This window comes from Lepus europaeus, chromosome 2 (assembly GCF_033115175.1).
Source record: "Lepus europaeus isolate LE1 chromosome 2, mLepTim1.pri, whole genome shotgun sequence".
Classification (NCBI taxonomy): Eukaryota; Metazoa; Chordata; class Mammalia; order Lagomorpha; family Leporidae; genus Lepus; species Lepus europaeus.
In genome coordinates, this window is record NC_084828.1 from 28,518,313 (window position 1) to 28,544,567 (window position 26,255).

Genomic DNA, 26,255 nt, shown 5'->3' on the forward strand with positions numbered 1-26,255 from the left:
TTATATGAGAGTGTAATTCAGTTTTAAACTACGTAAAAGTTTCCTCTAATCAGGTGTGGCTGTAGGCTTTGAGGACGTGTATCACTTATCACCACTTCTACAAAACCCATCTGAACTTCCACATTAAAATTTTCCTTTTCACTAAAACGTCTAAGCACTTTTATTGGTTTTCTTATCACATAGCATTATTTTTGTATATTTGCTTGCTTCTTTTCATCACAGTTGTACTTCCTCATAACAAAATCTGATCTTTTTCATCTTTGAATTTCTAGAACATTCTCAGTACCTGAAGCTAATTAACATGTAAAATTATTTTTGGACATATGAATGAATGTCTACCACATTGACTCAATAAGTAATTTCTGAATCATTAACTGAGTGAAGCAACATAAGAAATACAAGCATATGTGTGTTATAATTCATGATCAGTGGGCACTTCTATTAAAAAGATCAATATTCTCATTTTAAAGTATTTATTTATTTATTTAAAAGGCATTGTTGCAGAGAGAAAGGCAGAGAGATGAGGCAGAGACAGAGAGAAAGAGAGAGATATGTTCTATCCATTGGTTCACTCTCCAAATGGCCACAATAGCCAGGACTGAGCCAGGCCGAAGCCAGGAGCTTCATCCTGGTCTCCCACATGGGTGCAAGAACTCAGGAACTTGGGCCACCTTCCATTGCTTTCCTATGCACATTAGCAGAGGGCTAGATGGGAAGTAGAACATCCAGGACTAAACCAGTGCCCCACTGGGTTCCCAGCATCACAGGCAATGGCTGTACCCACTATTCCACAATTGGCCCAAATATCCTCATTTTTATGAACTTAAAAGTAAATGGCTAATTAATGTCAATTTTTATATCCAGTTACAAGACAGTAAAGAGTTAAATTTTTAAGGCTATAAATGTATCTGACTAATTCTGGTTCTTTAGACAGTAACATCCTTAGAATACCAACAAATGGTTCATCACACAACAACTTGATCAAAATAAATTTTAGTGACAAGTGACTCCTTTTAGCCTATTTACAATCAAAACTAAAATCCCTTTTTAATTTGTTCTTTTACTCCTTCATTCAAGAAACATATGTGGGGGCCAAAATTGTTGGTTAAGCCACTGCCTGTGATACCTGCTTTCCATATGAACACCAATTGTTGTCCCAGCTGCTCACTTCTGTTCCACCTCTCTTTTGATGCTCTTGGGAAAAAACATCAGAAGATGGTCCAATTGCCTAGGCCCTTGCCACCCACATGGGAGAACTGGTTGGGGTTCCTGGCTTCTGGCTTTAGCCTGGCTCCTAACCTTTGTAACCATTTGGAGAGTGAACCTGTAAACAGAAGCTCGCTCTCTCTCTCTCTCTCTCTCTCACTCTCTCTCGCTCTATCAATCAACCTTTCAAATAATAAATAAATCTTGAAAAAACAAATAAATAGGAAACATTTTTTATACCCAGGTGTTATCCGAGGCATTCAGACTATAACTGCACACACAATAAGCCAAATAATCTGCTCTCATAGACCTCAAAAATAGCAATACACATGAAAACTAATTAATTTATTATGATATATTACATTTGGATGCATAATCTGGAGAAGCAAAGTTTGGTAAGGGGGAAAAGCAGGGCAGACATGGAAATGCTATGGAACATTAAAATAGGATGATCAATTTAGGTCTTACTGAAAAGGGGCATATGAATCATAATTGAAAGAATTAGCTCTATTTCTTAATCCAGATGGGGGAAACAAACAGTTCTAAGACCTCAAATGGGAGTGAGACTGACTTGTGTGAAGAGAAGTCAGTGGACAGCTGGGGCTGAAAGGGACTGAGTGGGACCATAGGGTCCAGACAATGATGGATCTTCTAGAGTTTTGGTGGTTTACAAAGAGAAACAATTAGCTAGTTGAGGTTTTTGAGCATGGGAGTAGTAAGATTCCTTCTGATTGGTAGACAGAGAATATTTTGTGGATGGGCAAGAGTGTTAAAGAAAGAACACTGGAAATCCATCACGTAGCCCAGAGTTAAGGTTGTGGGACCCAGTTCAGTGGAAGCAATTTGCAAAGCCTTATTCTGAAAGTATTCTGAAAGTAAACCCTGGGCTAAATTAATTACCAGTGCGTACCTACACATACAATGTGAGCTCAATGTAGATGGCAAACTCTATAAGACCAATTATTTCTAGCATCAAAAATAATAATGTGAATATTCTCCTACATAATTAATCTTCTTGGAGTAAGGTATTTCACAGAGCCTGATTCTTTATTGGTAAATCAGCCTTGCAGAGCTGAAGACTAATTCCTATGTGAAAATCGCCCCAGCTCTCTAAAAAGGACTGGCCTACAACAATCAAATAATCAGAATTCATGCCGCCTTTAGAGTAATAAGTCTCTCACACTTGGAAGAGTAGTTAGAGGAAAGTAGAGAAAGCATTTATATCTATTGACTCTGACAGGTACCTTTTTATACAGTTGAAATCTTTGATGTTCAAATTATCTTCTTTCTACTTTTATGTCATCATAATAAGAGATAAAATAATTCCACTGATACGTGAAGAATATAAGGACATGACAAGATAAAAATGGTTTCAGCCTGCCTACGGATTAAATAACTAAAGAAATAAGTTGAAACTGACCGAAGTAAAACAAGTTGAGTGTCACGTGTTGGTTTTAAGTAGTTGAGCAGGAAATGGAGTCTCAGAAGAAAGTCCTTTAACAGGAGTTATTGAAAATTAGACAGGTTAGAGCAGGTCAGATCCCACCAGAGGCAGCAAAGTAATGAGAATGGATGGTAGGGCTTCATAGGGTCTCTCCAATTCTCGTCCTGTGATTTCATAACCTACTTGTCATTCTGCCACAAGGGGCATTTTTGTTTCAACTTACTTTTTTGTGTTAGAACATCCTACCACTGCAATAGAGGAGAATTAAACCCCTCCTGCTGTCGCACTTACCTATGCAGGGATTTTCTGTTGCTGTACTTTGCCTTCCCTTTAAATGTCGGGAAAACATAAATGAAACAGAGAAACTGAATTAACATCATTTTCAAGAACATCTAAGCCACATTCTCTCTTCTACTCCTCCTGAAGAACTAACTCTCTCGATGGAGTAACAGCTCCTAATCCTGACTCTGTCAATAACCAAGGTATGGCTGTATCTCTTGAAAGCAATGGGGATTGATAAACACGATGGTGCTGATGCAGGGAGCATCTTGAGTTGCACAGACGTGACCCATTTATTCAGATGCTTAGGGAAAATGAGTTTAATAACACATGAAAGCTACAGAAATGTAGAGGCCACAAAAGATCAAGAGAGCACACAGAGAGCTTTTCTATACCTGCCTTTCTTAAAAAAAAATTACAGTTGTTTTTAAAGATGATGGAGGCAGTATAGTTAGGAGTAAAGATGATTGAAATAAGGATCCGCTCTGTGGGTGAGATTCCAGTAGAAAGAACAGGCCATCAAAGAAGGAGGTACCTTGCTCTGAAGGGAGGAGAGAACTTCCACTTTGACTATGACCTTGTCTAAATAAGATCGAAGTCGGTGAACTCAAAAGGCTTCCATAGCCTTGGCAACTCATGACTAGAGCCTAGGGAGATTACTGATGCCATAAACAAGAGTGTGAAATTGTTAAGTCAGCAACAGGAGTCACTGTGCACTTACTCCTCATGTAGGATCTCTGTCCTTAATGTGTTGTTCAATGTGAATTAATGCTATAACTAGTACTGAAACAGTATTTTACACTTTATGTTGTGTGTGGGTGCAAACTCATGAGATCTTTACTTAATATATACTAAATCAATCTTCTGTATATAAAGATAATTGAAAATGAATCTTGATGTGAATGGAATGGGAGAGGGAGTGGGAGATGGGAGGGTTGCGGGTGGAAGGGAAGTTATAGGAGGGAAAAAGCCATTGTAATCCATAAGCTGTACTTTGGAAATTTATATCTACTAAATAACAGTTTTAAAAAAAGAAATAAAGATCCGAAAGTCTTAGATAAAGTTTATTACTATGAAAATTAAAGAGAAAAGAGAAAAAGAAAGGAATTAAGGTTTGGAGATTGACGGAGGGAGTTAGAGAGGAAAGTATGGTTATGTTCTTAGAATTGTAGCTATGAAACACATAAAATCTGTTTTCTTTATATTAATAAAAAAATCAAACAAATCTCAGCTCTCTAAAGGTATACGAATGTCTGCTTTCCATATGCTGAGTAGAACCAACTAAGATATGATCAAATAAGAGCTTATCAAACTAAGAAGCAAACTGAAATTGTGCCATATTAAAATTATTGAAGGCAAGTAGGATAGGTATGGAGGGACTTGAGAAAAACATAATAGAGGCTTCTAAACATTCGTAGGGCTAATGAGGGCTAATGTATATATCTTATCATTAATGTAAAAATTAAAAACTATGTATGCATAAAAGCTTAACCTTAAAAATAATGTTCAAATCATGTTAAAATGGAATGGACTATTACAGCATACAGAGTTTCTTGCATGTCTGACATGTACTAAACAAAGGCCAAATGACTTTTATAAGCAAAACCTCTTAGATGAAATTTAAGGACAACTTTGTGGTTAGACTAATAAAATTTTTATGTAAAATTTGATTTTGTACTTTAAAAACTCATAATTTAATGAAAGTTTTCTTTCATCTTCTAATTTTCGATTATATATTACAGCCATATCATCAAAGTAATACTTTAATATTATATTTTATTAGATCCCACATTGTACAATTATATGATTTCTATTATATAATGCCTATTCATTTATGCAACATTATAGGGCATATAGTCTACATAATTAATTATGTTTTATGAAGATACTAACACAAAACTCATAGCATCAAGTACTTCTTACACTGAAAATTTCAAATACATTACTACTTAATAAGTAAACAATAGATTCAAAATATTTCTGATTGTAAGTGACTATAAGCATGCTAAAGCATAAATCAGAGCATGATATGTTTATATAATTTCAGTGAAATAGAAACATTTCTGAATAAACTATTTCAGTGCTTGTCCATGTCTTTCACTGATATTTTAAGTCTTTTCACCCTATCTATGCTCTAAGAAACTACAAAGTAAGATCAACTCAAACGGGATTTGGAATTGGGCATTTAGAAAGTGGATTCTTGTTCCTCATTTCTGTATTTATGCTAGTTGTTTCTGTTAGGAAATTGAATATTTGGACCAAAATAAGTGGTCAAAAATATCACAGCATTAAATAAAATATAAGTAATGTTTTAATAATATAAAATAAAAATTACATATTCATTTTTACTTTAGATTTTGGAGTCCAGATTCAATTAGTGTATATGTATGATATTAATTGAAACATTTGACCATGTTTTCAACTTGATAAAATACACATTTAATCTGAATAAATTTTACTTCACTGGTCTAAATTTGCATTGATATATTTATAAATATTTCTATGGGCGTCATTTCTTCATATTTTGTTTTTACTCTGCATATTATCAATGAATGAGTTTGAATTTGAATTTTAGATGCAACATTGCCTCTATTTTCTGTTGGAAAGCGTGAAAGGGAGGATGCTTGATTTCCTGCTAACACTAAATTTCAGCATTTCATTAAAAATTGCATTTCAATCATATTAGATTAGTTCAATATTTCATTTTATTTGCATCATATCACATTTTGTTACCTGATTCCTGCTTCTTGTCATAATACATGAGTTTCAAACTAAAAATAAAATAAATTTTCCCAAGAGAATGTTCAAGATATTCGTACCCCAACAACCATTCGAACACTTCAAATGACTCAAATCATTGGTTGGAATAATGAATTCCACACCAAAAAAATTAATCAGTGGTTTGTGCTATTTTGAGAGCTTTTATATGGGTTAGTATGCTTCCTGCTCTGCTGTGATCTGATCAGTTATCACTCAAAGGAAAGGGGAAGATGAAACCACTATACAATCAGTGGCTTATGTAGAGATACGCAGTGTAGTCAATGGAATATAAAACAGAGCCTCTTTGAAACTCTTAACTCTGTCTTCAAATTTGTATTTAAATAGTTGAATATATGATGAATTATTCCACAGGCTTATATAAACACCCTCATATATGCACTGTCTCTAAATATGTAATTAATCAAAGAATCTAGTAATTTGAAATTAAAGTGGCACATGGACATGTTAACATAACCCATAACAAGTCAGTTTCTGTATCCTGGATGGTGTTGTAGTTTGAGGCTCACATTTAATAAAGTGAGAGATCCATAATTCTGAAATTAGTTTTCCTAAATAATAGTGTATTGTGGTTAAAAGATGCTGCCTTTTGGGTTTGAGTCTAGTGTCCTATTGAAGTGTTTCTTTACATTTCATTTAAAGTTTTCTTTTTTCTTTTCTGCTCATGAATGATATACCCCACATATTAAAGCATGCTAAAACTCAGGTTAGGATGTGCACATTCCATATCAAAGTGCCTGGGTTTGAATCCCAACTCCACTTCCATTCCCAGCTTCCTGCATATGCTTGTCCTTGGAGCTGGCATGCAATGGCTCAAGTATTTTGATTCCTGCTACTAATATGGAAGAATTAGATTGAGTTAGCAACCCCTAGTTTTGGCCTGAACTGGCACCAGCTGTTGCAGGCATTTGGGGAGTCAACCAGCAGATAGACAAGCTCATTCTGTTGGTCTCTATCTCCCCCCTCCTCCCCCTCCCTTCATCTTTCTACCATACAGATAAACAATACATAGATATTTTTTTAGAAAATACTAGTATTTAACCAAAATAATTTTTTTTACAGGATTTTACATTTCTACCCCAACTGGACCAGGAGGGAGACAAGAAACAGTGATACTTTTAAGTCTTCCTTTAGACCGTACTTTGGACCCAGTCTGCCTTAGTTTCTGGTATGTTGTAAACACAAATGCAATGCTAGCTCATGAAATGCATGCAATTGCCCTTGTTAGGTTATCAGGGTCAGATTTCACTAAGGAGTAGGCCACAGTTTTAAAGAATGCACTATTACTTTTCCAACTAAGATAGTTGCGAAAGTCTTTTAGACTCCCCTTCTCTTCCTGAATAATCCCTACACTGAAGAAAAAACAGAGAATTGCAAGGGAAGGAATTCACTTGAAGAACCATTAAATTTATTTATTATAATATAGAAATTCAAATAGTTTTTGCTTTTTCCAAACTAGGTACTATATGTATGGTGAAAATGTTTATAAATTAAGCATTAATATCAGCAATGATCAAAATATAGAGAAGACAGTTTTCCAAAAGGAAGGAAATTATGGAGAAAATTGGAATTATGGACAAGTAACATTAAATGAAACAGTGGAATTCAAGGTTTGCAAAAGGCTTAATGATAATTCTTTTGTATTCTTTATTATTATGATATTTGTATTCTTTATTATTATGATATTTCTAATGGATAATACAGCAAAGATTTATTTTTGAAAGTAGCCCAATCACTTTCTCTATCTTCCTGTTCTACCTCATTTTTTGACTATGTTTATTTTTATTTACTTATTGATTTATGAGAAAACATCTTAAGACTAACTATATTAAAATACAATTTATAGTAGTCCATAAAATACATGGAAAGCTTGTAGGCCGTTTCAGTTTTCTTCAGCAACTGCCTAGCACAGGCTCATTGTGTCTTCTTATCTCTTCCGTGCCTGCCTAGTTGTTTCACCTTTTCACAAACACCACCTAGGTCACCCCTGCACTTTCTGGATAATCATCTTTTCCTGTGATGACACTCATGGTTATTCACCTACTCTGCCACGTGCAGACTTAATCTCCATATATTTCCTTCAGAAGCACTTTCTATGAGCTGTATCATTAGGAAGTCTCTGATCATTTATTTCACATTAAGGTAAATTAATTTAGCAGATAACAGTTGAATGTGTTTTCTTCCAGAGGGTCTTTCAATTAAAATATAGGGTAATATAGGCTATTAGTTTGACCAAATTAGCAATGTTGTAATTGGCTAATTTCAAACAAGATAGCATCTCCTTCAGAAGACGTGTATTTGGAGAGACACTGTCATTGAGGGCTGCATATCCCTTGTGTCTTGGTATAAGGCAGGCAGTAATCAATGATGCAAATCAGTATTCTTCCTAAGACTTTCTCTCCTTCACTCATGTTTCTTTTTTCTTCTTTTTTCTGATTCTATCCTTTTCTTTGAAGTTTTCTTTTCCAACACTTTTGTCTGATAATTCAAGGAAGGGTAAATGAAAATGGAATATCAAGGGAACAAGAGAAGGTAGAGATGGGGCACTCAGTACAGTAGTATCCAAAAAAAAGCTAGCTCAACTCACTGAGTACACTTTCTAAATTAACACATCTTGAGTCCATTTTTTTCAGACTTACCTCATCTGGCAGAGTGAGCGTGTCTAGCCCTGCCAATATTTGCTCTTTGGCTTTGCCGCTTTGTTGAGAGTCAATGTTGTCTCTGGGACTAATTCAGAAGGAGAACATGAGTAAATTCTTAGCACATGTGAACATAAAATAAGACAGTTGGTTTTAGCAAAGGACTTTAAAAAACATGATATACAAATACTTCATCAAAGAGTAATCTGCTCATTGCATAGCTAGAAATTAAAGTATTGATTCTCCAGGAATATTCTGCCACAAGAAGAGTCAAAACAGTGAAGATTAATGTATAATAATTTCATTTACCTCTCTGAACCACAGGTTGCCTTTAATGCTTTTAAAAGACAGTTACTAAGTGATATAGCACTGGATGACATTAGTCTAACACAAGGGGTTTGCAATGAAAGTCTTTATCCAGAACCAACTTTGGTCCCAACTCCACCACCAGAACTTCCTAGTAAGTAATTTTATTTTTCCTTATGAAGTCATTAATATTACAAGATGGCTGTTATTCTGAATTGTATTTGTTATTTTAGTCAAATATTGATTTTTCATCGAAAGTAAAAGATTTTGACGTATGAGTAAAACAGAATCTAGCTAAATATTACCTGTTACACAAAAACCCACAATGAAACTCAATACTTTGTATAGATCATATTTAGTTAGTATCTTTTCATTTTTGAAAGTGATGAAGTTTCTGATTTCCATTTTTTTCATTATAAACTAACCCCATACTTATAATGTGGCATATATAATTTGGGGGGAAGAAGTATTGAGATTCTCTTGAGCTTCCTGAGGCATGACCTTAAAATTTCCACAAGAGTTTAGATAAGTGTGAAATCACAAATATTGTTTTTAGAATATTTCAATAACAATGATTGATAATGAACTCCGAATTTACTGACCAGAATCATATGAAAGATTTTTGTCCTAAAATGATATTTTTGCAAGATTTTGCAATATTCTCACTCCTGGAGCCATTAAGTTTCTGCAGTTGAATAGTGACAAGAATCCTTAGTGTACTATGGGATCTTTAGAATCTAAAGAACAAATGGAGCCAATGTCTATCTGTGTTCTTCAATCAAATTTGGAAACAGGACACCAAACTACTTTTAGACTAGAAAATTTTACAGAAAAAAAAAAAAGGAAAAACCTAAATAATGATAAATGCATTCAAGCATCCATCATCCCCCCATTGGAATGTTCTCACTACATTTGTGTGTTATGCAAAACATCTCTCTGTCTTTGGATTGTTGAGATTGGAAGCTGATCTAGCTCCACACCCTTGCTTGGGTTAAACTTCATGGATGTTTTATCCTGTCATGAATCTAAGCCCACAAACACAGTACTTAACTCTATTTGCCATTTCCTTTAACTGCACTTGAAACTACCAAATTCATGTCAAGAAATCAACATGGTGAACTTACTCAAATTTAATTTTTCTTCCAAAACTACCTGCTTCTATTTTTTAAGTTAAAAAGAGTGGAGGTGGAGAGAGAAGACTTTCCAGATGAATGACTTCAGTAACTCATTAACTCTAAAGATAAATTCTGGGCTTATATAACAAATGTCATTGAATTGAGGCAGCCGTCACCAGCTGCCACTCAAGACATTGGCACAAAGCTGAAATCAGGAGATCTGTGCTTGAAATCCAGGCACCACAAAATGAGGTGTTGCTATACCATGTGACATCCTAAACATTGCACAAAATGCCTCCTCCAGGCCACCACATTAAATGACCAATTACATCTTACCAAAAGACATGGTGCAACTTGCCATCTTGTGCAATAACATGTATATACATATGCTTGTCTGGGTTAAACACAAACTCTTTCATATTTCAAATATTCGCTCAAATTTTATAAATAGCTCAATGTGCTAAGTGCCACATAACAAATGGAAGATATATCACTAATCATTGATACATGAAAAAAATTAAATAAATATATAGAACAACATGTAAATGTGTGCTCTAAAAACAGCATGAGTACCTCAAAACTGAAAAATGGACTAAAATTTTAAGTTTATTTTGGTGTAAAGAATTTTGAGATCCATGCATCAGTCTTCAGAAAACTCATGTAAATGCATATTATGGAGGAACTATGCATGGATTTCAAAGTATTTTCACACCAAAATATACTTATCTGTTAATTTCATTTTTCCACAACTCTTTGTGGTCCCTTTATTTATGAGAGAAATGATAGACTTTTGAGAAGAGTATGAGCTGCAGAAGTCTTTAAAAAAAAAAAAAAGATGTATTTTTTATTAGAAAGAGTTATAGAGGTAGAAGGAAAAACAGAGAAACAGACAGATCTTCCATCCATAGGTTCACACCCCAGATGGCTGCAAGGGCCAGAGCTGGGCCTACCCAAAGCTGGGAATCAGGAGCTTCATCCCAATCTTTCACATGGATGCAGGGGCCCAAACACTTGGGCCATCTTCTACTGTTATTCACAGGGCATTAGCAGAGAGCTAGGTTGGAAGTGAAACAATAGGGACACACGCCGGGTGCCAGCATCACAGGCAGTGGCTTTACCTGTTATGCCACAATGCCAAACACTGCAGAAGTCCTTAAGAATGCATACAGATAGAAGATAAAATGAGGGGCAGCATTTGGTTTAGTGGTTAAGATGCCAACTAGAATGTTTCCATCCACTATCAGAGCTCCTGGCTTGGAAATATACCTGCCTTATGGCTCCATCTTACTGTTAACTCACACTCTGGTAGGTGGCAGTGATGACTCAAGGGATGGGTTCCTGCCACCCACAATGGAAACTTGGATTGAGTTCCCAGCTCCAAGCACTGGCCTGACATAACCCCAAATGCTTTGGGTTTTCTCTCTCTTTCTCTAGTTTCTTGACTATTATATATATATATATGTATATATATATATATATATACATATATATATATATATTAGTTTAAAAGGATGACACCCATAAAATTGAAAAAAGGAAGAAAATCATCTGTTCTCATGTAATAATATTAGCTATAAAATTATGAGAAGAAATTAATTTCTTGACAAATTCAAGACCTAATTCACCTTTGCTTTACCAGTGTCTGGTTGATTCTTGACATCACATAAATAGATGATCAGTAAATGTTATTAAATATGGACAAAACTTCTCTCTCTTTGTCTTTCTGTTTGGGTTGTATTCCTCTTTGGGTGATTCATGTTTATCAAAAAAAATTTCATCAACAGTGCTCAAGCCTAGATATGATGATGGAGTAGGAACTAAAGAAAAAAAAAGATTAATGAAGTAATTTGGAATTCCTGGCATTATTTAACCATAATTATCTTACTTTATTTTATGTATCTCACACTGTACCTAACTATATAGAATATTTTTGTGTAAACACAACATATTTAGAAGCATTAAAATCATGGTCTATTTGATAAATAATTCTTATAGTCTAAATATTGTCAACATTTTGCTATTTTATATTGAAATCATTAAAATAAATACTTTTTTATAACTCTATCAGAATAATTCTCTATGCACCTATAAGTGACATATTTCACTTATTTTCTTAGTGAAAAATATCATTTCATAGGTTTAATATTTATATGTAGCAAAACCCCATTACGTAAAATTCAAAAATTAAAATAGCTTTGTATACAATATCATTCATATACATAAAACTTTAAATGTTTCCCCATATTAAATATTAATCTGTGTTACTCATACAGTCCTGCATCTATTCTAGTCAGAAAAAAAGATAAAATATTGATGTCAATAGGGAAATTGCAATGCCTGAAAAAATCATCTGATTTTAAAATATAATCTTCATAACCTGCCCAGAATATATTTGTACCAGTTTCTAAATGTTTTACTTCAAGGCAATATTTAGCACAGTAGAAAATGTTAATTACCATCAAATGCATTCTGAACAATTTCATTCTAATGCCATTTGCAATTGGTTCAGTGAAATATTTATTTGAGCAGAATTTTTCTGGTTCCAGATCACTGATTTCTTTAAGCAGAAATAAAAGGAAACTATGGGTGACTGGCTAATGGCTTTTCTTTGACTCTTTATACAGAATTCAAATAAGAAAGTAATTCTAGACCAATAACTGAATAATGAAATTCAGTTTCTTCCTTCATTCTTAGGGATTCACACTGTGCCTCATTTGGGGAAATGTAGGTTAAGTTTTCATAATTGCAAGGATTCTTCCATTTTTTTAACGTCAATCACTTGCCCTTGCATCAGCTCTATGATTTTTTTGCCCTATGACATTGGCACAAATTAATTGAAATGTAGGGATTCTATTGAAAACACTGTAAGAAAGTTAGCATTTCACAACCACATATGACAATTTAAAAAATTGTCATGATTCATAAAAATATACCTACTAGGCAGAATAAGCGTATGCAAAGAAAAACCCATATTTCAGGCCCCTGAGTTATTTCTGGAGCTGTCAAAATGAAAGAAAAAAAAAACAGGCTATAGCTGTAGCTATTTTCAGTATTCACTCTTTATTTCCACAGTTTTGCTCCATTTTCCCATTATTTAAGCCATTTTATATTTCCAAGTGCAAAATCAAAATTAATTCAGCAATTATTATAGACAGAATATAAATAGAGTTAATCAGCCTAACTTTAGTTCTTTACATAGAAATGAAGTGGTACCTGTGTTTCTCTCATAATTAATAGCCATATTTAGCAAAACTGCTTGCTTTCTGTATCATTAGTCTGACTTAATACTCAAACTCCTACCAAGTTTCATACTCGATGCATTTATAGAGTCCAGTACCATTATGTTTTTGATAGTTCTATTTTGCTAGAATAATTTTGTATTTAAAACTCATATCCTAATTTTAGGGGATATCATTGGCTATATTTCTGTTAATAAAAATTGAGATTATAAGAATTGAGATTATAACAATTATAAGAAATGAAAATTAGAATTTTACTGTCATATAGTTAATAAAAGTATATTGTGGGTTGTCTATAACTTGATAAGAAAAGTATGAATTTTGATAAGCTGAATACAAATTTTTCGTGGAGAACTTTGTTTTAAATTACAACCGATACATTTAAATGCTGTCTGTAATGAACATTGTTACTTGTTAGGCTGTTATGAAACACAATGCTGATTTTAAAAACTGGCCACCTTAAACATTCAGACATGAGTCTGAGGTATTATTTCTTCTTCTTCTTCTTTTTTCTTTTTTTTTTTTTTAATTTTCTGACAGGCAGAGTGGACAGTGAGAGAGAGAGACAGAGAGAAAGGTCTTCCTTTGCCGTTGGTTCACCCTCCAATGGCCACTGCGGCCGGCGCACTGCGCTGATCCGAAGCCAGGAGCCAGGTGCTTCTCCTGGTCTCCCATGCGGGTGCAGGGTCAAGCACTTGGGCCATCCTCCACTGCACTCCTGGGCCATAGCAGAGAGCTGGCCTGGAAGAGGGGCAACTGGGACAGAATCCGGTGCCCCGACCGGGACTAGAACCGGCGTGCTGGCGCCGCAGGCGGAGGATTAGCCTATTGAGCCACGGCGCCGGCCAAGGTATTATTTCTTAAGCTACATCTATTACTTCCCTCAATTAATGCAAATCAAGAGCATGTTTTTCTCATATCTTTATTTCTTATTTTGCCATAGATTTCTTTGAGTTGCGCCATATTATCATAAGTGGAATCTGAGCTCACCTCCTTTTCACCCCACAGTAAATGCCTCCACATTGACACATATCTAATGGATGTCAGAAGTTTAAGCATGGATAAAAAATGACAAGCCTCAAGGAAAATTTCTTTTCCTGACAACCACTTTGCAAAATACTGCATGTTATTTACATAGAGTATGCAGTGAAAATCCCTCTGGGCACAGTAAGAAATTAATCAGAATACAAATGTTTAAGAGAACAGCTCCCACAAAAAGAAAAATGAAAGAATTTAATGCTATAAATAAATAGGATTCTCTGAACCAGACAGACTGTTCTATTCTAATTCCCTGGGTAAGGATGGTTTATCTACTGACACAGCATGACTGTGATATGCAGAATTGTATTTCATGAATCTTTGGCTCCTATGTTAAGTACATACTACATCTCCAGTATAACAATGCTAGCAATAAAATAAAGTATGACACCATATTTAGAACAATTTAAAGTATTTGTGCCAATTCCTTACAGTACTTTATATAAACAGAAAATAAATGATATATTTATGTGGTCATGGAGTAGAGATATCTTACTGACTAACTATTTAATAAGAAATGATAGTTTAAATGCATTTAAGTATTTTAAAAGAAGGAGAAATGCCTTGACAGGTTTAACAATTACACTTGTCAATTTAGTTCTGGTTGTGATTTTTATTAAAGTTATACCTGCTCATTTACACATAACATAATGCACTCTCAGGTGATCCATTATGTAAAAGTTCAAAATTACAACTATTTACTATGTTAGCTGCATAGGATCTTGAAAATTTCCTCTTCCTTGAATAGAAAATGAGAATAAAAGTAAAAACAATGACAATAGCAACAACAAAAAAAAAACACACTGATCACACTTGCCATGATTAAATTTGTAAAATAGGAAGAGTTGACTTCCTGTCTTCAATCTGAAGTGTGACCATTGTTCCTGCTGTTACATTTTCCCTTCCAAATTGGTTTTATCAAAATTAATGGAAGCATTTCATGACCATTGAAAATTATGAAAATTAAATGAGCTATGTAAATGCAAGATTTTATAGGGTTAGATACATGAAATGATTGTAGCACTCTGGCAAATCCTTTTTCACAAATCCTTGCAAGACAATCACATAATCAAGTAGAGTGTTAATTTCTAGTGGAAAATCTGATCTCATTCCTTATTACTAGTTTTCTTTTTGCTCAAATGCCTTTTCAGCACTCTGTGTACATTACTTTCTTTATTCTAGATCTACCCATCACTGACTTTACTTGTCATTGTATTCATCCATATTCCCCTCTGCCCTCCTTCTTTTTGTACACGGCTATCAAGTGGTACCTTCTGACGCTTAATCTAAACTCTGTCTATGACTTGGACCAGATGGAAATGATTCAATGTTTACTAAACTCCATGGGAGACTGTCATGTACCATGGGATGAGCTAGAAATTAACATGGCTCAAGTATTGACTTGATACTAGAAGCATATGTCTGGTATCAGTAAGTCACTGTGCCAGAAGTTATGGACAATTCTTAGATTATACATACAACACCACTATTGCGATAGAAATTATCTACTCCACAAATAGTAGGTAAGTTAATACAGCAGGGAATGAGTAAACATATTTCATAAATTATCTCTGATTTATATACCAATCAAAAAAAAAAAAAACCTTAACATGTATCTTTTTTCTAAATGAAACAACCATCTCCAAAAGAAAACTAGATCATGTAATTTAGTCCAGCAACTCCAACACATATTCCCTTAAAAAGGAGATTATTTATTTGGAAGTCAGGCTACAAGTGGGCACCTATATGGGATGCCAGTGTTGCAATGCCACAGCGCTGGCCCCCAACACATCTTCCTTCTGAATACCATGATCCCTAGCAAGTTGAGACAACCTGTATGGAAACATCTTGTAAACAATAAAATCTTCTAAGAAGACTTTTTATTTTGTATTTTATAAGCTTCATTATTTTTTAAGCTCATCCAGGTCTGAACAAGCCTGGTTGAGGAAGGCATATTAGATAATCACAACCCACCTCCCTAATGAATAGGACAGGATGGACTTTATACCACTATTGGGTCAGAGCAAGTAAATGTCTCCCTCTGACCCATCATATGCATCACGCAACTCACATTTATGAAGTTTGTTATAAATTTGGGACATACACATTCATTTCAAAAAATCTACAAAAGTAAGGCAGATGATACATAAAAGAGAGATCAAAGAAGAGGGTTTATGGCTAAAGGCATTGCCATAGGTATACACACCTAATGATCTCTCCGATATCTGAACTTTAATTTATTAGAGGTAAGTTGGTATTATATATTTACTCCAGTAAATATATATATAATATATATATTAAGTTGGTATTATATATTTACTCCAGTTTTCTATATTATTCAAATTAGATTAGTTTATTATTATGCTCTGAATTTTAAATATAATGTTGGTAGTAAGAATTGGAGAAAAATTGAAAAATTTTAAGTAATTGATGAATTTTACACTACTGTTGAATTTATTTATAATAAAACTATAAATACAAAAAAAATTTTGAAAAAGCATACTCTCTGAACTGGAAGATTTGTGCTCTGTTATTCTAATTAATTTGCCTTAAGCTCAGACTCAACTTGATCTTTAGAAGTTCCTCAATCATATAACCCTTTTACATGGATTTTTCTCTCCTTGCAGTGAAATTTTTTTCCATTAACAAATTCCAAAATTTCTAGCAAGACTGGTGGCATTACAGCTTTAGCTGCCACTTGCAATGCCCACAACAGATATCAGAGAGCCGGAGTCCTGGCTATTCCATTTGCAATCCAGTCCCCTGTAAAAGTACCCGGGAAGAAATAAATGATGACTCAAGTACTTGAGTCCATGCCACCCATGTGGGAGACCTGGATGGAGTTCCTGGCTCCTGTCTTTAGCCTGGGCCAGCCTTGGCTATTGAAACCATTTGACTATTGAACCAGCAGATAAAAGATCTTTCTCTCTCTGTCACTCTGCTTTATAAATACATAAATCTTAAAAAACTAGTTTTTTTGGTAAATGTATTTGGAAATTTGATGACATGTAGTATTGTTTCTCTAAAATGCACATTTTGTCATTAATCATTTTATATTGCCTTTTCTTTTCAGCTGACTGCGGGGGGCCTTTTGAACTCTGGGAGCCAAATACGACATTCAGCTCCACAAACTTCCCAGACGACTACCCCAATCAGGCTTTCTGTGAGTCATTTCTTTTCCAGGCCGTTAGAAATGAATGTATATGTAAAAGTCAGATCCTCAACATGAAAAGTAGATTATATGCATCAGACATGGTTACAACTACCATGTCTACCTATGACATTTCTTAAAATAACAAGCATAAGAATAATCATTTTATGCCAGGAACTGTTAATGTTTAATGTCCATATTATTTCAAATATTTTGATTAATAATTTCTTAAATCAGGTGCTATTACCATGATTCCAAATTAAAAGTTTAGTAACAAGGAGAGCGGCAAGATGGCGGAATAGGCAGGGAGCACACTATTAGTCCGGGGGGAGAGAAAGTTTAATATAAGTGGAGATACTGCAGGGTCAAGGAAGAGTAGGGGATGAAACAGCAGAGGAAACTCTTCCGGAACTAGTGATTCACAGTGGACCTGCGTGGAGAGCGTGGGAGCCCAAGTTTGGGACACTAGCGGCACACTCAACACACCAGCGCTGGAACGCGAGGTGAGTCGAACCTCAATAACCCGAGATACCAGCGGGCAAGCGAAAAGAGGAGGCTAGAGGGAACGAGGCTTGAAACTCCATGGGGAAAAGTTCACCAGGCTAACTAGAAGAGAGAGAGGAAAAAAATAAAAAAAGTGACCGATACAGACACAAGTTTCTCGCTCTCCGCTCACCTCTCAAAGGCGAGCAAGACAAAGAGCAGGCGCCATTTTGGACATACGTCATAAGCAGGGCGACCACAGGTCTGCACCAGCCCTGAGCCTAGCAGAAAAACCTGACTCCGGGGGTAGGGGTGAAATAACAGGAGATTAGCATCTAACTTGGCAACCCAGTGGGAGACTGCAGGAGAATTGGAGCCCACACTGAGGGCAGCAGAGATTCCCTGTGTGGTCCTTGGGAAAGAGCTTCCGAACTCTGGCTCCTGTGGGTATATCATTTGCCTGCTAACTACCTCCAATTACGTTCAGCTGTGCGGAAATGCTTCCCTTTTGAATCAAAAAAAGAAAGAGAGATTTACCACACCTAACCTGGGAGTGTCATCTTTGACACACCCTCAACCCTGAGGAACCAAACCCAGCTCTCAGTCCACACTCATCTCAAGCCTCTAAGGCTCCACTGAAAGCAGACAGTCCACTTAATATAGAGCCATAGTGTAACAAGAAAAAACACCACAGTGAAGAAACCAAATATCTCCAACATGCCAAACAACAAACGCAAAAACCAAGCTAACAAGAACAAGGAAGACACTATGACGCCCCCAAATGAAAAAGACACCCCAATTCAAGATTATGAAGATGATGAGATCGAAGAAATGCAAGAAGCGGATCTCAAAAAATTGCTAAGAACATTAAGAAGTTCTCAAAAACAAATTCTTGAACTACAGAAATCCTTAATGGACAAGACAGAAAATCTCTCTCGTGAAAGTGAAATATTAAGGAGGAATCAAAATGAAATGAAACAACTAGTGGAACAAGAAACTGTGATAGTGGCGAGAAATCATAATGAAATGAAGAATTCAATAGATCAAATGACAAACACATTAGAGAGCCTTAAAAACAGAATGGGCGAAGCAGAAGAGAGAATATCAGACTTAGAAGACAGAGAACAGGAAAGGAAACAGGCAAACCAAAGAAAAGAAGAAGAAATTAGAAATCTAAAAAATATTGTCAGGAATCTACAGGATACTATTAAAAAACCCAACATTCGGGTTCTAGGAGTTCCTGAAGGCATGGAGAGGGAGAAAGGATTAGAAGGCATTTTCAGTGAGATACTAGCAGAAAATTTCCCAGGTTTGGAGAAGGACAGAGGCATCTTAGTACAGGAAGCTTATAGAACCCCTAATAAACATGACCAAAAGAGATCCTCACCACGACATGTTGTAATCAAACTCACCACAGTGAAACATAAAGAAAAGATCCTAAAATGTGCAAGAGAGAAACGTCAGATTACTCTTAGAGGATCTCCAATTAGACTCACAGCAGAATTCTCATCAGAAACCCTACAAGCTAGAAGGGAATGGCGAGACATAGCCCAGGTACTAAGAGAGAAAAACTGCCAGCCCAGAATACTATATCCTGCAAAGCTCTCATTTGTGAATGAAGGTGAAATTAAGACTTTTCATAGCAAACAGAAACTGAAAGAATTTGTTGCCACTCATCCTGCCCTGCAAAAGATGCTTAAAGATGTGTTACACACAGAAACACAGAAACATGGTCACCAATATGAAAGAAGGTAAAGGAAGGAAACCTCACAGCAAAAGATCACAGGAAGCTCAATTTCTCTTTGACATAGAATTAAACTCTGGTGCTCTGTTAAAGCAATGTGTTAAAGTAATCTATTATGTTCTCTTGATGTCTGTTAAATTCTAATTGTTCAAAAACAGCTGAATTTTTATTAAGAGCTATGGGTTATTTAAATATGTGCTTATTTTCAAAAATTTGAATAATCACCTTGTAACAATGATCAAATTTGGTCTATGTTATGTCATGATATTAAGAAATCTTATTTCAACCAGATAGTTTGGATTTTGAGCCTTCTTGGCATTCTTGACAGGCATTCAAAAAATCAAAGTTTCAAACAATCTGGTCTCTAAAATTTCCAGTAAATCCTGGACTTTGGTTTTTCCAGTTTGGGCCCAACTGAAAAAATCGAAGGACCTATGTCTCTCATCTTATAGAGACACCAACTAATCAGGCTATTTGGATTATTTTAGAAGGACTGTCAAGATGTGATGTGGTACCAGACTTTAAGTTTCTATAATGGAAAATGCTATTAATACAAATGTTTGAGAATTAAAAAGTCTAATGATCTTGTGTTACTAGACATGATAGTTATCTTAATGAGAAAGCCCCAGAGGCCTAAAGGGTTAAATATTTGTAAAATCCTACAGGTGCTTTCAAAAATACTGTGAAGTAAGCAAGTGCCTCTTGTTGGTTGATAAGTTTATAATTTTAAACATGGCAACTTAAAGTCTTTTGTTATCCACAGTTATATATGATTTGCTGCTCATAAAACTAAAGCGTTGTTGGTTCTGTGTTTAGCTGTCCTCCTATAGGTTCCTATGGACTTTTTCCAGCCACTTTTATTGTATTCAGTACTTTGGGATGGCTCTGTAAAGAGATGAAGCCAATAATGTATTAACAGTACCAACTGAGAGAAAGTATGGTTAACTGAGGTTACTAAAAAGAAAAAGCAATTCAAATCAATTGGCAATCTACAAAAAGAGTTAAAGGTTTTAAAAGCTATTATTAAAATTGCTATATTGGTCTATTATGCTATGTTATATGTGTGTACATATTGTATGTCCACATGGGGAAATTTTATTAAGAGTTTTATTTTAAATGGCTTATAGATAAGATTGTCCATAAATTTAAGCTGCTAAAATCAATCAAAGATACATTTTAATTTGTGTGACCTGAATATGTGTATCATATGTTTTAAACGTGTTGGTAGAAAGAAACTAAAAGCATTTTAGATGATTGTGCTTAAGTTTACTGGTTAAACAAACTACACCATGTTAGATATTTAAGAGGTGTTTTCAAATACATGATTCTTAAAATTTATAGAAGGCATTGGACCTTCTGGTAAATGTTTTCTTAAGTTGTTATCTAATGGTTGAAACGGTTTGCTAAGTATTCATGTGATATTGCTATTGTCAGCAAGCGATCTAGGACTTGCTCCCTCATTTCTCTATTCTAAGCCCAACTTGTTCTTTCATTTCTCTATTCTCTTCAAGGTAGGAAACTAATTTTATTATGAAGGAATCTGTAGGATGCACAATTTAATCTTTAGACCTTATAAAAGAGATGGTTAACATTTTTCTGGAATAGCATAGCCAAAATAAGAACTTAAATAATAATCTCATAGCTAGATTCACTTCGCCATCAGCCAGGTATACAGTAAGTAGAAAAACCTCCCTTTCAGACCAAAGGGAAAGAAAGTGTTAAAGTGAGAATATAATTTTCCTCATGGGCATTGTCTACCTTAGAAAAACTACTACAGAACATGCCTGTGACTATAGACTTGTAGTTCAGGCCACTGAAGATTCGAGATGGGACTTGGGCACTCCCTTGACTTGCATCCTCTGGTCTGCTTTAACACAAACCAGGAGGAAAAGAAAGCTCGGCATCAGAAGCAATGGGTGGCAGGCCTATTAATGGCTGATCTGTACAGTGATCTGCCCTCAAGGAGACCCAACAGGCCAGTCCACTGCAGTGGCTTTCAATGTGGTAAGCCTGGGCTTCAGCAGAAGTCAGCTTGTGAAGAGCCCTGGCAGCTCTGCCAAGAGTTGGATCACTGGAAATGGACCTGCCCTGGAGTCGAAGGATGCCCAGGTCAGAGGCACAGATCTTATTGGCTCTAAGCTGAAAAGCCCTTCACTCAGCCCAACTTCCAAAGGGACCACTGCAGCTCAGGGTATGGTCAAGTAGGGTCAGCAACATTGCAGGCAGAACTGTAAATTTCTTGTTAGAGATGCCCCCTGCCTTTACCTGGCCAGCTCTCCTCCCAGGCCAGCCAAGTAATGAAAGTCAACAGAGTGCCTTCCCCTAGGAGGTTCACACCTCCCTTAGGATATACCCCATGTGAAGAGATAGAGAGGTCTGGGCCTCTGAATTTACAAGGCCTAAAGCCCACCAGATTATTATCAAGCCCCTTCTGTCAGGTTCTATTTGCCTCTCAATCAGAAAACTTAATTGTAGCTTAGACAGCACCTTTCTTAGCTCCTCTAATAATGACTCTTTCCTTTGTTCTAGACCCTGTCTAGTGCACTTGGGCCTCATTCCTTTGTAATCATAACCTCTACTCTACCACCAATGGCTCTACTCTCAACCTGTGTGTACTGATGGTCCTCTTCCCCACTTAATGCTGTATAACTGTTCAAACCTGGTAAATGCCACTCTTAGGATCATTGGTTACTATCCTCACTCTGTCTTTTATGACCTTGTCTAAATATGATCAGAGTCGGGGAACTTGGAAGGCTTCCATAGCCTTGGCAACTCATGACGACAGCCTAGGATGGTTACTGGTGCCATAAACTAGAGTGTCAATTTGTTGGGTCAACAACAGGAGCCACTGTGCACTTGTTCCTCATGTGGGATCTCTGTCCTTAATGTGCTGTACATTGTGATTTAATGCTATAACTAGTACTCAAACAGTATGTTTCACTTTGTGTTTCTATGTGGGTGCAAACTGTTGAAATCTTTATACTAAATTGATCTTCTGTATATAAAGAGAATTGAAAATGAATCTTGATGCAAATGGAAGGGGAGAGGGAGCGGGAGAGGGGAGGGTTGCAGGTGGGAGGGAAGTTATGGGAGGGGGAAGCCATTGTAATCCATAAGCTGTACACTGGAAATTTATATTCATTAAATAAAAGTTAAAAAAAAAGTTTAGTAACAGCAAGTGAAAGATCTAAACATATCCAGCTACTGCTCTCTACATCACTCTCCTTGTTTGTGCATATGTCTAGTGCGTTTAACAAGTTTACATGTCCATACAATAAAATCAATGGAAACATAAAAGTAGAGTCAAGTGTGACATCCACACCTCTGGCAAATGTAGACAAGAGACAAAAAAAGAAGACACCCAATGTAATAAGATTAGATTTCCACTATACAAAATTAAATTATATCGGGGGCTGGCATTGTGGGGTAACAGGTAAAGCTGCAGCCTCCAAAGCAAGCATCCCATATGGGCACCAGTTCAAGTCCCAGCTGCCCTACTTCAGATTCAGTTCCATGTTAATGGCCTGGGAAAAGAAGCAGAAGGTAGCCCAAGTGCTTGACCCCTACCAGCCACTTGGGAGATGCAGAAGAAGCTCCTGGCTTTGGCCTGGCCGAGTGCGGCCATTGCAGCCATTTAGGGAGTGAACCAGAATATGGAAGAGTCTCTTTCGTTCTCTCTCTCTCTGTCTCTTTCTCTTCCTTTGTAACTCACTCAAATAAGAAATATATCAATAAATCTTCAAAAAAATTAAATTGTAAGGAGAATTACTAAAAATGTACGGAAAGAAATTAGTTTCCTAGAACTGAACAAAAACTGTCTCTATGTCAATTTTACTTACTAGAGAAATTAGATTATGCTAAAGATGCACATATTAGCCCATTCTACAAATATTTTACTGAATTATGTCTGGATTGGAACAGACAGATTCTCCTTATGACCATCCTTGGTTAAAATCAATCTGTGAAGAACTCAGCAAGTGAAACAAAGTTCCAATGGCAGTGAGAAATGTGTGGTTAGAAAATAGCAGATTACTTCTTTGAAATGATCCAGAGACAGTAACCATCACTTTCATAGGAAAATATCTCTCTATTATAGGGAGATTTCTGATCCCCTAAATTAAGCAACCATTATTTTGACATGGAACAAATTTTCTAGACATATCATTTGAACAACATAACTATTTCAAAAACCCCTAAGTATTGAAAAACAATTTTGACAAATGTCAAACTTTTTATTCAACAAATATTTATTGATTATTTTATTAATTAGCACTGAAGCAAGTAAAAAAGAATAAATATTTCACAATGTGGATGGAGATTGAGATAAATTGTCAGACATTACAAAATATCCAAAATACTATTATAATAAGTAGGAGCATGCCTTTTTGAGTCTTCAAAGAAAATTAAGTATGAGTAAAAGGTGTAATTTTAAGTGTGAAGCAATGTTTTAACATGTTATGGATTTCAGATTTTATTCTGATAGTACTAAAGAGAAACGTCTAGCAGTTTACAAGAAAATAACGATAAAATCAAACCTGCACTTTACATGAATCCATCTGGCTGTCTCGTAAGAAACAGATGGTAAAAGAAGAAAGCTCTCAGCATAACCAATTAGCAGATGAGAAATAGTGGTGACTTGAACTCTGATAGCAGCAACGGACATTGAAAAGTAAATTGGAGTCAATGACTGTAGCTAGAAGTCTGGCAAACCTTGGTGATTGATTGGATGTGTGGTATAAGCAACTGTGAGTGGATGATTAGTGGCGTCATTCACAAAGACAGAAAAAAGAGGAAGAGAATTGAGTTTGTGAAAGAGATAATTCTGTTTCCTTTAGAATATGGAGGACTTGAGATATGTATATGAACATACAGTAGATAACAGGATGAATTTGTTTACTTCTCAAAAAAGTGCAGAAAATAAAGACTTAGAGGTCATTCCTCTATAGATCTTCTTAGAACTGTACCTATGAAATAATGAAATCTATTATCTATTAATAAAAATTTAAAAGTAATCAATCAATTAAAAAAAGGAAAAATTACATTCCTTAAGAGTAAATGAGAAACATTTATACCGAGAAAGTGACCTAGAAAAAGATCTCAAGGCTAATTTATGAACTCAATAAAAATAAGGAGATTATTAGTCTAATAATTTTGCTTTGTTTTGTTTTTTCAAGTTGAACTATGACTGTACAAGTATATGAATAGAAATAAATATTTACTAAAATTTATCTTAGAAATTGCATTTAAATCACCAAATTTTCTTAAAATTTAAATATGGAAAGTTAAATGAATATTTGAATATTAATATTTTTAAGTAATAAATTCTAGATTGAGAGAGTAAAGGCTACTTGCAACCTTTATGTATGAGTATTCTATTTTACATAACACAAATGCAGTTACAGTAAATGATTTCAAATTCTATTGAAAGTTTACTATGAACATTCTTTACTAAACCAATGTATTTCCTCACCAAAACAGAAAATAAATAAAAATAAAATGTTGGTCATCATGAAATATGTAAAAAATCTTTCTTAAAAATATATATTTCTTATTTATTTTAAAGCAGAGTTACAGAGTAAGAGGAGAGACAGAGAGAGAAAGAGATCTTCCATCCACTGGCACACTTGCCAAATGGCCCCAGTGGCTGGAACTGGGCCAAACCAAATCCAGGATCCAGGAGCTTCTTCGAGTCTCCCACATGGGTGCAGAGGCCCAAGCACTTGAGCCATCCTCTGCTTCCCCAGGTGCATTAACAGGAAGCCAGATCTGAAGCAGAGCAGCTGGAAATCGAACAGATGCCCATATGGAATGCCAGCACTGCAGACTGCTGCTTAACCCACTACTCCACAGCACTGGTCCTGAAAAAAAAATCTTTAACAGTATTTGAAATGCTCAAGAAGGTGAAACAAAGAAAAATTAAAAGGAATGTTTCTAAATTGTATTTTTTTTTGCTTTTAAGGTGTTTGGTATTTAAATGCAGAAACTGGAAAGAATATACACCTTCATTTTCAAGAATTTGACTTAGAAAATATTGAAGATGTGGTTGAAATTCGAGATGGTGGTGAAGATGATTCTTTGCTCCTAGGTAAGTCTGCAATTTGCATGTTATGAAGGTTCAAGATATTGAACTTATGGGGAGAATATTTCTCAGTAAATTTTTTTTTACATTACATTTGCTTTTTTTTACCAAAAGCAAAATTAATAGGGTAATATGTTAAGTTTTATGTAAAATTTTCAATATGAAGTATGTTTGCAATGGTGAAAAAATAATATTCTTCCTGACCGTTCTTGACAAACCAATGTGAAAATATTTTTTAAAGAATTATTTACTTATTTGAAAGTCAGAATTACAGAAAGAGGGCGAGACAGAGACATCTTCTATTCTCTGGTTCACTCCCCAGTTGGTTACAACAGGCAGCTCTGGACCAGGCTGAAGCCAGGAGCCAGGAGCTTCTACGGGGTCTCCCATGTGAGTGGCAGGGCCATCATCTGCTGCTTTTCCCAAGCCTTTAGCAGGGAACTGGTCTGAAGTGGAGCAGCTGGAACTCCAACTGGCACCCTTCTGGGATGCCAACTGTAGGTGGCAGCATTACTCAATACACCACAACACCAGCCCCCAGGCTTAATATTTCTAAGTCATCTATTCTACCATCTGGCATTAATTGACTACAAGTCTTACATCTTGCAAACTAAGAGCTAAAATGATTTTTAATTCATGTTTCATTATTACTGTCATTGGCTATGTCTATCATACTAACTGCTTCTATATAGCTTTCCAAGAATGATTTACAAAACCACCAAAGTTGATTTATTTCTACTTTCTACTGATTATG

At 35.5% G+C, this 26,255-nt stretch overlaps 1 protein-coding gene across 1 annotated transcript in view; it reads left to right on the top strand.

The window, feature by feature from the left end:
- Positions 1–26,255, top strand: part of TMPRSS15 (transmembrane serine protease 15) — a 134,632-nt gene that overhangs the window by 59,120 nt on the left and 49,257 nt on the right. Inside the window, exons 11-15 of the mRNA XM_062180224.1 lie at positions 6,770–6,875; positions 7,167–7,317; positions 8,671–8,806; positions 17,118–17,207; positions 25,382–25,507. Coding sequence (XP_062036208.1) covers positions 6,770–6,875; positions 7,167–7,317; positions 8,671–8,806; positions 17,118–17,207; positions 25,382–25,507 — 609 coding nt within the window. The remainder of the gene's footprint in view (positions 1–6,769; positions 6,876–7,166; positions 7,318–8,670; positions 8,807–17,117; positions 17,208–25,381; positions 25,508–26,255) is intronic.